This window comes from Plectropomus leopardus, chromosome 15, assembly GCF_008729295.1.
Source record: "Plectropomus leopardus isolate mb chromosome 15, YSFRI_Pleo_2.0, whole genome shotgun sequence".
Taxonomy (NCBI): domain Eukaryota; kingdom Metazoa; phylum Chordata; class Actinopteri; order Perciformes; family Serranidae; genus Plectropomus; species Plectropomus leopardus.
This window is the reverse complement of record NC_056477.1, coordinates 13,743,161-13,756,050: the sequence shown is the minus strand read 5'-3', so window position 1 is coordinate 13,756,050 and position 12,890 is coordinate 13,743,161. Positions and strand designations below refer to the sequence as shown.

The window sequence follows — 12,890 nt, the reverse complement described above, 5'->3', positions numbered from 1 at the left end:
GTGTGTGAGAGAGAGAGAGAGAGAGAGAGCTGGTGGCTTTTTACAGACACACTGAGAGCAGAGATTGTGGGAGGAAGAGGGAGAGAGAGAGGCCAGCACAGCTGAGTGGTGTTGATTGGCCTGTTTGAAAACACATGAACTGCAGACAGAGAGAGAAAGAGAAGGAGAGAAGCTCCGTGCACTGGGAGAAAGTGTCGCTCTGTGCCGTGCCACGCTGCAGCCCAAACCACATTAGAGCAAATGAATCCATTCCGCCTCCTGTTATGGCAGCTCCCGCACGGGGCCCCAGGAAGGAGAGCGGAGGGAGGGGGGAGGGAGGAAGAGTGGCAGGAGGGTTGAGATATGAGGGACGGGGAGGAAGAAAATGATAGGAAAATGGAAGGTGGTGGAAAGGAGTCGCATGCTGGGTGGCTCTAATGATGTCTGAGGGCTATAAGAAAGGGGAGCAAAAAAGCACACAGCAGTGAGAGAAAAGAAGGCTGCGGCCATATAACTGAAGAGGAGGAGGAGGAGGAGGAGATCCCCCACTGTGTCCAGAGAGCAGGAGTGATAGTTATGTTCTCCTTTTTCAGACTGTTGCTGAATAATGAAGACGATCTCTTGCCGGATTTGCTCCTTCATATTGTTCAGCACTGCCCTCTGCACTTTATATACAGGTTAGACTGAGCATTGGAACATTAAAACACCACCAAAGATGTTATTTTACCTAGTTTGCTTGCAAACCCGTAAACCTGAGTAAATTGGCTTGATTTGTTTAAAAAATATGGCAAGAAGGCAACAAGCAATTTTACAAGAAATGATTCAAAAAATAACTAGAAGTACAAAAGTTACAAGAAAATTACCTGAATTATGAAAAATAAGATTTTTTTTTTTTAAATCTGTAAATAACCTGAAAAATGCTAAAATAAAAATAAAAAATATAAATAATAATAGATATTTTACTGTAACTTAATTTTACATATATAATTACAATAATATATATAAATATATTTTTCTCGATGTTTTTCCCTAGTTATTTGATCATTTTCTAATGATTCTCCTGATCTGTATTTAAGCTAATTTTCAGGTAATTTTCTTGTTCACAAAGTTCACTATTTCAGTTAGTTGTACAGTTTATCAGTTGTTCTGTCCTGTCACTGTTGCATTGAATATAAGCGTGATATATTCTTAAAATATGTCACTTAGTGAGGGGGTTGACAGTTTGCTCAGTGATAGAAAAGGAGTCCCTGAAGGAAAAAGATTTGGAAACACTGATACAGATGTTTGAAAACACACATGTTAATATTCTGAGACTGATTCCCACCATATTGCCCAGAACTGCTCCTCATGTGCTCCAATGTTATACACATATTGGAGCGCTTTATGAACTCCTGTGTAACCGCTTCCGTGCAACCCCCACCAGACATTCACAAAGCAAGCTGCACTTGACAAAGGTGGTAGTCATTTGTCTGAAATGAGAAATCACTCATGCTATGAGTGATCACACACTACGTGTGTGTGTGTGTGTGTATGAATAAGTGGGTGTGTGCCGCTGCTGATAACGACAAGATAATTTCAACACCCTTTCTTTTTCTTCCTCCCTGTCTCTTTTCCCCACTGAGTCTGGTCCTACTTGACCCCCTCCTGCCATCCTCCAGTGCTTTTCATATTACTTTGCTTTTGTTTCTGAGCACTTATTTCTTGCCCCACTTCCCCCAGCTTGTTTTGCTCGGGAAAGAGAGAAGGAGGGAAACAAAAAAATGTGTGTGTGTGTGTGTGTGTGTGTTTTTGAAGACATAGAGAGAAAGAAACAGAGGCTGCCTCGGATGTTAGTATTATTTGTGGTTTGTTACTCTGCTCTGATTCATAGCAGCATCCTCCCACTGCTGTTTAAAGGGAGGTTGTAATATGCACAGCATAATTGGATGTGTAATCCTTTGCTTTGCACCTCTGGTAAGCAGTGCTGAGTGGAGCTGATTAAGATGTTTGGAAGACAATAAAGATTAAGCAGGCCTGTCTTCAGCGTGTGCATGCTCAAACAACAACAGTTAGCCCAAAAAAAGCCTAAAGCAGAAAGTAGAAGTCTGGAAAGGAGTTGGAAAATCACACATTGTTATCATTCTTCGAATTTTTTTTTTTTTATTTCAGCTGTAATTAGTCAATCTGTGGACAAGTGGAGGCACTGATGTCAACATTTTTTAGGGTTCCCACTGATCCTTAAATAATCTTAAAAGGCACTGAGTCCATGAATCTAAACATAAGGCCTTAAGAAGCATTAAAATGTCTAAAATCAATCTTTCAAAGTCTTTAAATGCTTAGTCATCAGAGGTGGGCTTTTCTTCTGTTTTGCATTGCAAAAGCTCAAAGCAATGAATAAAAACAAAAATTATTTACTGAATGCCTCTTGCATCACATCACCAAACAGTTCTGTTTTATGTTTCAATGAATATTTCAGAAATAAAATATAACCCCCCCCCCCCCCACCCACCCCCAACTTAAATTATGATCACATTCGTTTTTTTCCCCTTCAATATTGGCTACTGTAAATTGGTCTTAATTTTTAATCCAAATGGCACTTAAAAAGTCTTAAAAAGTCTTTAAAAGTCTTAAGTCCGCCTTTAGCTGTAGGATCCTGATTTTGTTGTTCAAACATTCAACTTGTTCTCCTACCTACAATGATTTGGCAGATTTATTGTGGTAGTAAAAAGGGAGGGTTGAGGATGTAGGGCAGGAGGAAGGCTTCTGCCATGTTTCCACTGAAGCATCATCTGTTATGCAACACATTTTTCCCCTCAGCAGGGGGGGTGTGGTGCTGAAGAGTCTGCCAGCCTGGACAGTCAGTCAGTCAGTCAGGTGGATTGACTTCTTATCTTAGTTACAACGCCACCAGCCAGTCAAATTTCCCCCTCACTCATTTTCCTTTCAGAACCTGAGGGCCCGTCTTTTCATCGACAACAAAAGCCTGTTAGCGGGAGGAGGTGTGTGTGTGTTGGACCTTGTGAAAGCACAACAGTGGAAAGGAGGGAAAGATTATTGGGAAAAAAAAGAGGCAGATTTCTCCACCCCCGTCCTATGTCCCTCCTCCCTCTTCAGTCTTGGCATGTTGGGACAGCAGGAAGGGGAGCTGGAGGAGAAACAGTTAATCAATAGCCACAAGGTCAGACGGCCAGCGCTGGGCTGAAGCGTGCCCTGTTAGCGGTCCGTGGAGCTGCCTGGCCGCTGAAGGGGATTTGTAGCACTTGTCAGGGCTTAAAGGAGCCCTCTCTGGACCACTTGCTCTGGGTGTAGTGTGTGAAAGAGACATGCTGGTTAGCAGCAGGAGAGGGAGACATCTGCTGGATGCCGAGAAACAGCACAGCACAGCAGAAATAGGCCACCCAAAGTTATGGTCATATTACACACAGTCAGAGTGGCTTTGAGTGCAGAATGTCACTGTTTTGTAGGGACTTTTCACAGCAACCACTGCAGCATCATACCCGTGTAACCTGACATGCCTGCCCACCGTTTGACCACGTTTGCTCCAGAATTCCCCCTTACTCATGCGAGCAGCTAATGTGTCAGACTCTGTGTGCGAGTGCACTCCAGGTAATTCTAGTCTGCTAATGCTTAAGCTCAGAGGATTAGTAATACACTCTTATTCTCAAAGTGTTCCTTTGAAGTTTTACCTTTACGCTTAATCAAAGTGAAGAATTCGAGCTTTTGTGTTTACATGCTCTTAAGTGTGTGTGTGTGTGTAGGAGAGAAGGAGACTGAAAGAGTGTGCATACTTGCAATAGTCTTTCGAAGATAAGCCCACCAGACTGAGCATTACACATGAAAACTCCCTGGCTGAGCACTACGCTTTCATCGTATTCGCTCTCTCGCTCTGTTTCTCACAGCAGGGGATCTTGGGGGACCCTTTATCAGTAGTGAGCAGCTTTCTAGAGCCCCGGCTCCCCCCCTCCCAACCCACCTGTGGTCTCTCAGTTTGCCTTTTGTGTGGAGGAATGTGAGGCGGACCAACACTGATGGAGATAAACAGAGAGGGACGGAGGCCTCACGGGCAAACCAGCAAGATATTTATTAATCCAGCCTCCATTTCTCTGAGATGTAATGATGACGTTGTTGCAGCTCAGTGTTGGATCATCATAAACACAAAAATAAAGAGATGCTGAACCTTATCTGCTGTTAGATGTGGGTATAAATTTGTTGTCTTTGCTACACTGATAACCTTGACTGTGAGGTGCGCGTCTTTAAAAGAGAGATAACAGTTATTGTCCCTCCTCAGTTGCAGCAAGTGTTCGATTTTTCTCCCACAGGTAACATAAAGCTTTCTTTCAGTTTCATCATGTTTCTGTTTGTCAGTAATGCCGCTGCTGTGGAACATCCTGGTTTCACACCATTGCCAAAAAAAACACGTGCTTAGGCGCATCGAGCCCTTCGATGAGTCAAACAAGCTGGCTTCCCCTGTTTGAAAATTTGTCAAGCTGCTAAATTGCTATTTGAACTTCACGGGCTACAAACTCTTCACATGGGTGACCTGGCAGAAACCTACTCTAACAGATGTACCTCTCCTCCTCTGCTTCCTTTACAGAGTACAGAACTTTTTTTAATGGCGTCCCGGTAGAGGCATCAAGATGAACACACTACCATCAATGGACCGGCACATTCAGCAGACCAATGACAGGCTGCAGTGCATCAAACAGGTGTGTATTGCAGCGGCCCTATTATGCTCATTTTTGGGATCATATTTGTATTTTGGGGGTCTACTAGAATAGGTTTACATGCTTTAAAAAAAATCACACCATGTGTCTCATACTGCCCTTTGCTACAGCATCAATGTCTGAAACAGTCTGTCTGAGCTTATGTCCCGCCTCCCAAGAAGCCCAGCCTGCTGTGATTGGTCAGCTGCATATTCTAATCTATTTGTTACATTGTGATGTCATCAAGTCACACAAGTAAACACTGAAACTCAAATGAGCTGTTTCAGGCATCCTCCCAGCAGTGTCTTCTGAGGGAGAGAGAGCTCCCTTTGGCTTGGACTTTGGGCTTTATTACTTAGGAGAATTTCCACATGCACAAAATGCTATACAAAACCATTAAGAAAAGGGAAAACCCCAAAAGCATAATAGGTTCCCTTTAAGAGTCATTTATCCAGTAAAATGCAAATTGGATTCTAAAGACACAAGAGCATTTACTCTCTAAGGCTGTCAGCGTTAATGTATTAATTGCGATGCGAGTAAGGTCCGTACATAATGCATACATTTTTTAAAACCACGCTAACTGCCAGCTGACAACTCTGTCTTTAAGAGGCTGTACGGGGCTTTGAAATGCAAAAAAATGTAATTGAAAACGTAATTAAAAAATCAGGTTTACCTATTGAAATTCTTCAATTAATCGCATTTGAAAAGTGAATCATTTGATAGCCCTGTTCCTCTCCTTTCCTACAGTCCTGTCTCCTCTCAGCACCTTATATGGACATCAGTTTTTCTGGCCATTAGCTCCAGTCACACAGATCATGTTGCACAGGGTCATAGAGAGAGAAAAAGAGAGAGAGGGGAAGGCATATCTGGCAGCGAACACAAGAAGAGACTTCAAAGAGCAACATAACAGACTTTCCCCCTCCCTGGTCCTGTGCTCCCTTACATCACGTTCCTGACTCTTGACGTATGCCGGTCCTTGTTGTGGTTTTGCCTAAACGCTTCCTTGACTGCCAGCTTTCAGGAGACTCCTCTCAGACTGATACAGACAGAAAGACACAGTCAGACATAACCCTGGGCTACCGCCTCTGCCTGTGATTAATAGTCTACAAGAACTCGCTGGCTGGCAGGCTGTGGGCTTATTTGTTTATGCTATGTGGGTGTGATCCTTTATATCTCCCAACATCCATATGACACCGTGCCTTACAGTGAATTGGTGAATGGTAATGCTTTGAGCTTGCGATTATGAGGTGACATATCCCTTTTCTCCCCCACCCTCCACCTAAACTCCTGAGCACCCACTGTCATAATCTTTATCTAAACAGGCTCTTTTACTTTGATTGCATGTAACGATGCGCTTGACGTCAAAAGCCTTATTTCCAAAATGTCAGCTTTCCTCAAATGAGCAGAATTTGCGTGAATTGACACCACTCACTTCACAAAGCCTCCTCAATTATTTTCTCAGGCGTCACTGATAAGCCCTAAATAGGCCGAGTTAACACGTCTAGCTTAATAAATGCACTAATTGTAGTTGGGTTTATATACTCCTCGGCTCTGGCTGTAATAGAATTCGTAGTAAAGCAGACTTCAAAGGCAGCGAGTTAGTCAGTGAGCTCTGAGCTCGTGGCGGCTCTGCCAGCAGGGTGTTGTTTTGGTTCGGGGAAAGCCGCTGGCAGAGCGCCAGGTGTTGTGCTGTTTTTCATGCAGCCAGGTAGGCACTGAACAGCCTGATCCTCGGCTGGCCTGAAAAGAGGTAAGTCAGTCCATCATCTCACAGAGGACAGTCTGTCAAACGTCTGGCTCTTTGTCTGCTGAAACCCCCATCACTGTTGCTGCTGCTCCCCCCACCTCCCCGTTCTTGTCCTCATCCAACCCTGAACAGCAACAACAACAGCTCAGGAGCCCATCCTCCTCCCAAAAAAACTCAGCGGAGCTATTTCACTCCGCTGTCCTCCCCCTCGCACCAGAGTCAGGGTTGTCAGGCAGAGTCGGTGGCGAGCGCCGCAGCAAGAGGAGCTGTGAGTTCAGATCTAGACAGACAGCCCCTGCTGCGCCAGTTCTGATTCCTCTCGCGCTGGAGGCTGATACGCCTCCCATCAAGCAGCAATAATGCCAGATTATATCACTCATCTAGAGCAGGCTCTTCTCCTCCCTCTAACTCAACGAGAGCATCACTTTCTCTCGCTCTCCCTGCTTCTCTTCATCAGTCAAACCTCTGTTCGAGTCGCCAGCGAGCTCTGTAACGGCTAATCTTCACATCAAAAAAGATGAGTCACTCAAAGCCTCTCTTGAAGCTCATGATATCATTGGGGGCTCTCAGAGATTTTCTCGGCGGGCGGGTACCGGGCCTGACATGTTGGACCGCGTTCGCACCCAAGAGCTCTTTTGTCGCACAGTGCCGAAAAGCTGCCCTTTCAAAAACGCTCACCTCTGCTGCCCCCTAAAGACAATAGTCCTACCTTCTCCGCGAGAACACACAAAACAAGACGCTTCAGCTCCAGATGAGAATAATAAATGCTTTCAAGTGGGCTCAATCTCGCCGACTAAACAGGCTGCAGCTCTGCGCCATTTCAGAGCTATTAACCTCCTGAGCCGTGAAGAAAGGGAGCCCAATTTTAAAAACCGCTTATTGTGTCCTGCCAGCCTGAGTAGCCTTCAGACACTGGGAAGAAAAGACTCAACTGTTTCAGGCCTCAGTGAACAAGCGAGAGAGACAGACAGAGAGTGAAAGAGATTAGACAACACACCAACGGCGCGTATTGAGTCTGCACACATAGCTGCCAGGACCAAGGTTGTTTTCTTTGTGAGCCGCCGAGCCAGCCAGTGGACTTCTGGTGCCGACCGAGGCTCTGTTACATTCTGAAAACAAGCAATGAATGAGGGGAAGAGAGAAGAGGAGGGTTGGAGGGAAAGATTTGGTTGCTGCGCGGGTCATGGGGGTGAGGGCTGGGTGTTGCCAAGAGAGATTAACAGGAAACACTGGCATCATTGTTGATATGGGTGTGATCTTCTTCCCACAATGCAGCAGAGCCCTGAGTGGGCGTACATTGGAAAGAGTCAAGGTCCTCACAGGGTTGTGCAGAAACACAAGACATTAAATCAAGGCAGTTTGGAGGGAGAGCATGAGGCTGCGAAACTATTTGGTTTCAGTGTTTTTCCAATTTGTTCTTAATCAGAAAAAAAATAACGGTCATTATTTCCCATTGTTTCTAATGGCAGTCTGCTTTCTCTTGTGTTTGCACAGCACTTACAGAACCCGGCCAACTTCCACTCAGCGGCCACAGAGCTGCTCGACTGGTGTGGAGATCCCCGGGCCTTCCAGCGACCTTTCGAGCAAAGTCTCATGGGATGTCTGACGGTACGCAAACAGTAATTATGGTTTTCGTTGGGTTTTTCAGGTACTTTTTAGGAGACAGGAGCAAAACAATAATTAGATTTGGGATACTTGGGAAGAAAAGATGGGCTCATGTGTCCACTTCTGACACTTTTTACCTACATTCAATTTATCCTAGACTGTAGTTAAAACAAAATTCATGTCATAGTCATATTTAGCATTTAGTATTTGGGTTATGCTTTTACAGGGTTCCCACACATTTTTATGGACAAAATCTAAGAACTTTTCCATGATTTTTCAAGGACCCCAAATATTTTCTTTTTCCCACTCAACCAGCAGTTTTCAAACAAATAAGATTCAAACTCTATTCAAACATAATGTCAGCGTCCCCAATGATATGTTCAAGGATCGTAAAAAATTTGACAGTCCAACAATAATTTCTGTTTAAGTTTCTGTCTTTGCTACTTGGTGTAATTTTGTAATTGTATCTTTTTTTTCTTAAATATAAAGATCCATTCCAAAAAAAAAAAGAAAAAATCTTTTTTTCAGTTCTCTATGAAACTTGCCAAAAATATGAAAAATATCTGATTGTTTTAAAGAAAACACGCTTTCAAAATGCGTGATTTGCTTAATATATAAAATATTTAAGCAAAAAAAAAAAACGCTTAAAAGTTTACTATAAAAATGTCAAAAAAAATTACCACAAAAAAATCTTCAAAATATATATATGATGAAAAAAACATTTTATAATTTTATAAACCTTTTTTTTTTTTAATGAAAAGAAAACTCCAAAACCTGCCAGCCCACCACTTTGAAAGGCATATTTTCTTTAAAAATCAGTTGAAAAAGAAATACAAAACACAGCCATTTCAAGCTGGATGCCCCTCTCCTAAGCTAAAAGTGGGCAGACATGAATGGAGAGACAGAACAGAGGGAGAAAGTGAAGAAACTTGCATAATGAAAAAACATCAACAAAAACATTGACTCACATTGACAAATGTTAAAGGTTACGCTACATCAACAGCTACAGAAAATAAATTTACCATTATCTTACATTAATGTTATTTAATTTATTATACACAACAGATTTCTGTGATTTTTCCAAAACTTTAAATCATTTTTACCAGCTCCATTACTTTTACAGGCCTGGAAAATGTGATTGTGAAATTCCATGACTTCTCCAGGTTTTCCATGACCTTGGGGACACTGTTTTTTTCCCTCCAAATTTGCGTAACAACAGTTAGTAGCAGGCTGTATTCACACCAGATTGTATCCAGCAGTTATCCAGGCAGTTGCTCAGGCCGTCAGGGGCCAGTGACAGAGGTTAAAGTCCTTGTCACCCACTGCTCCTCTCCACTTTGTGCTTTACACACACACACACACACACACACACACACACACACACACACACACACACACACACACACACACACACACACACACTGAAAAAGAGGCTTGAATGGGGCTGTGGGTAGCCAGTCACCCCTGGCCATCCCTTCTCAGTTCACCAGCTACCATTCATCGATTTGGGCTCGGGGCCAGAGGGCTGGCCTGCACCAGGTGTGTGACACACCTCACACACTTCCACACACAGCCACACGTGTGAAAGAGGCTTTAGAGCAGACAGTCTAAAGTTTCACACATCTGTCTCTGAGATCAGCCTCTGAAACACTGGAGGAACGTTGTCCCCGGCTGAAGTGGTAGCGTGAGCAAACAGATAAATGCTCATTAATGTGTAAATCACAATAAAAGCCTCTTAAAGGCTGATAAAGAGCCATACAATGGAGCCCACCACTGAGATCCTTCTCAGCATGGGGCCGTTTCCATCAGCTAAATTGTTTCATCAGACTGGGAGAGCAAACGGCTTCTTATCTGGAGAATTACAGCGTGCAACAAGCCTTTGCTTTCGTTCAAGGATTTTATTCTAATGTTACCTCGTTGGCTGTGTGTCAGAGCGCTGCACTGAAATGTAAAGATGACTGAGCATCACTCAAAGCCCATGAGATTTGCCGTAGCTGAATGAAACTGAATGTGGAGACACTTGTTCCCTCTGGCATGTTGCACATGTGGAGGTCATCCCTGGTCCCCGGTGGAGTATCGACTCCAGAGCCAATAAAAGATGACATAACTGCTGCACTATTAGCCCTCTCTGCTTTACAATTTTTGGGTTTCTTTATCGATATATATATTGAGTTTTTTAATGTCCAAGGTTCCCACAGTCATGGAAAACCTGGAAAAGTAAAAAGCAAATTGGATTGATTTCTTTCAAAAATGGTAAAAAGAACGTAGTAAATCATAAGAAAATCCCACAAAAATAGTAAAAAGTAAAAGGAAATTACCTGAAAAATTTCTCAAAAATTCCAGTAACATAAAAAACAGAAACAATTCAGGGAATAACCTAAAAAAAGTGCTTAAATATAATAATTATGCAACATAATTTTAATTATATATAATATGACAAGGTTTCTTGACATTTCTTGCCTCGCTACCTGAAATTATGTTTGAATACAGTTTGATTCGATTCGACCGTGACTATGTGTGGAAACCCTGAATGTCAGTTCAGGCAGACATCTGTATTATTTCTGCCACTAGCTGTCGTTCACACACAACCATTTAAAAACAAGCAGAAATCAGCCACAGTGCTTTTTTCCCCTCCAGCAAATAAATAAACAAAAATATCAATGGCCCAGTAACCCTCCAGCACCTCTCGGAGCCCTGTTCTCATATTGACAGGAGTATGGGCCTGGATGTTCGTCCTCAGAGGCAGATTAAGCTGAAAAGGCTTACGAGGTGAAACACTGTAAAATCCGTGTTGAATCTATGCTAGCCTCTGTAGCTGGCTGCCTGCCTCGTGCAAACTGCAGGGCACACTCACTCACGCAGGAAATTAAACGATTGACAGCGACATGATTGGACTGTTTGTCAGAACCGTCGTTGTTTGCATAACACAGTCGGGTTGAACAGATTACGTTGTGGTGTATTTATCCCTGGAATGTCTCCTCAACAGCTTCCAATAAATTCACCGTGATCTACTAAAACTGTAGATTTGTATATCATCATTTCAGAACAATCAAATAAACCCTGCTTACTGACATCATTTCTATACACGTTTTCCACAGTCATGAATAACCTGATAAAAGGTTTTCCAGGCCTGGAAAAGTAATGGGATAAGTAAAAATATTTGAGAGTTTTGGAAAAGTCATTTTTTAACCCATTTAAATCGGACTAACTAGTTTGATTTCTTTCAAGAATGGAAAAAAGGCAATGTGAAGAAGAAATTACCCAAAAATGTATAACAAATTGGTAGAAAATAAAACAAAATTACCTGAACATAAGCAAAAAAAGAAAGTAAAATAACAATAACAAACAAGGAAATTACCTGAAAAATGAAAGTAACAATTGTGTAACATAATTTAAAATGTATAATTATAATGATTATAAACATAGTTTTCTCAACATTATTCCCTCAACTCCTGAAATCTTGCAATTTGCAGGTCAATTAATTGCCTTTTTTCCATGTTTTTGAGAAATCAAACCAATTTGCTCAGTGCTCAAAACACCCCTAAAAAGGCATCTGTATGCCACTCAAGAAAACTGATGTCAAACCAGGTTTCAAAGGATTAAAAATCATTGAAAGTTTTTGGAAAAGTCATGGAATTTTGTTGTATGAAATGAAATTGTTACAGTAATCTTCAGTGGATAACTCTTCACATAAGGTAATAGAACAGAAATTTTTAAACTTGTGTCCATCTATGACAGTTTTTTTACCATCATGTCCATTTCTATATTTTCTCCCTGCGTCCCGTTTATTTCTTAAAGTCTGCCGGCTAACTGAAATTATGTTTAAATCTGATATGTTTGGAAAAACGCTCTGCGAGTGGGCCAAGAAAAAAATGAATCATTAGTCCGTAAAAGGTCATGGAAAAGTTTTGAAATTGTGTCCATGACAATGACATGACAAAACAGTGTGGGAGCCCCATCTATAGTGTTTCATTTAGCGCTCTAGCAGCCATATAACCTGCGACAAAGGCACTTTATGATCCCTGCTAGCTGTTGCGTTGACTCTCTCCGTGGCGCCCCGGCTGACCGTGTTAACGTTAATGTGTGTTTTGAGGTCAGAGGGAGCAGAGGAGTTGTCATGTGTTAGCAGATAAAAGCACAGGGGGTTCCCTGCTAATAATGATTCACCTCTGTCTCCTGAGTCCTGTTTAACGTCACTCAGCATCCCCTTTAACGTTATATATTAAAGTCCGAGAGCCCCCCTGCTATATGTCCCATAAATGTTTGACGTCTTTTTGAAGTCATTAGCACTGAAGGATTATTAAAACCTTCTAGCTGGGGACCAGTTCCTCTCAAAATGAGAGGATTTTCAACCTTTGTTCACTCAGGGGATGCTGCTGACACATAGTCAGTGGTCAGTTTAGCTGGACACCTTAATACCCTTTTTTTCCCAGTCTGTTTGGGTAATTAAAGCGGCAACCTTTAGTCCAGAGACAAACTGTGTTCATTTTAAGGCCAGAGCAGGCTTGTTTGATGATAACCTTTCAGAGACTCGGCTCGCTGTGCAGAGCGACTGTGGTTTGGCTCTCTCACTTTTTTGGAGGTTGATGCAGTCATCAGACTCGTCCTGACTGGATCACTGGAGCAATCCAGACTGCAGACTCCACATTAATCTCACTGTGTGTGTGTGTGTGTTTATTGACTGTGTGTCTGTCTGAGGAAAAAGGAAGTTCAGTGATAACAGTGGTGCAAAATATTAACAAAATGAAGCAGGCGAAAATATTAGCATGCATTAACTATGGCTGTTTATTTAGCATTCATTATTCATGTAAGAGATCAATATTCTATGGTTTTGCATAAGACAGAGTTAAAGATGGATAGAATTTGATCATATAAAA

General features: G+C 42.3%; 1 protein-coding gene across 5 annotated transcripts in view; it reads left to right on the top strand.

Annotated features, from left to right (window-relative positions):
• Nucleotides 1-12,890, top strand: part of zmiz1a (zinc finger, MIZ-type containing 1a) — a 127,023-nt gene that overhangs the window by 80,196 nt on the left and 33,937 nt on the right. For 4 of the 5 annotated variants that reach the window (XM_042501725.1, XM_042501727.1, XM_042501728.1 and 1 more), the window contains 2 exons: nucleotides 4,553-4,664; nucleotides 7,903-8,016. In XM_042501725.1, the coding sequence (XP_042357659.1) occupies nucleotides 4,596-4,664; nucleotides 7,903-8,016 (183 nt within the window). In that variant the 5' untranslated portion in view covers nucleotides 4,553-4,595. Of the gene's footprint in view, nucleotides 1-4,134; nucleotides 4,153-4,552; nucleotides 4,665-7,902; nucleotides 8,017-12,890 lie in introns of those variants that run through there. The other variant, XM_042501726.1, reaches the window with a different exon arrangement.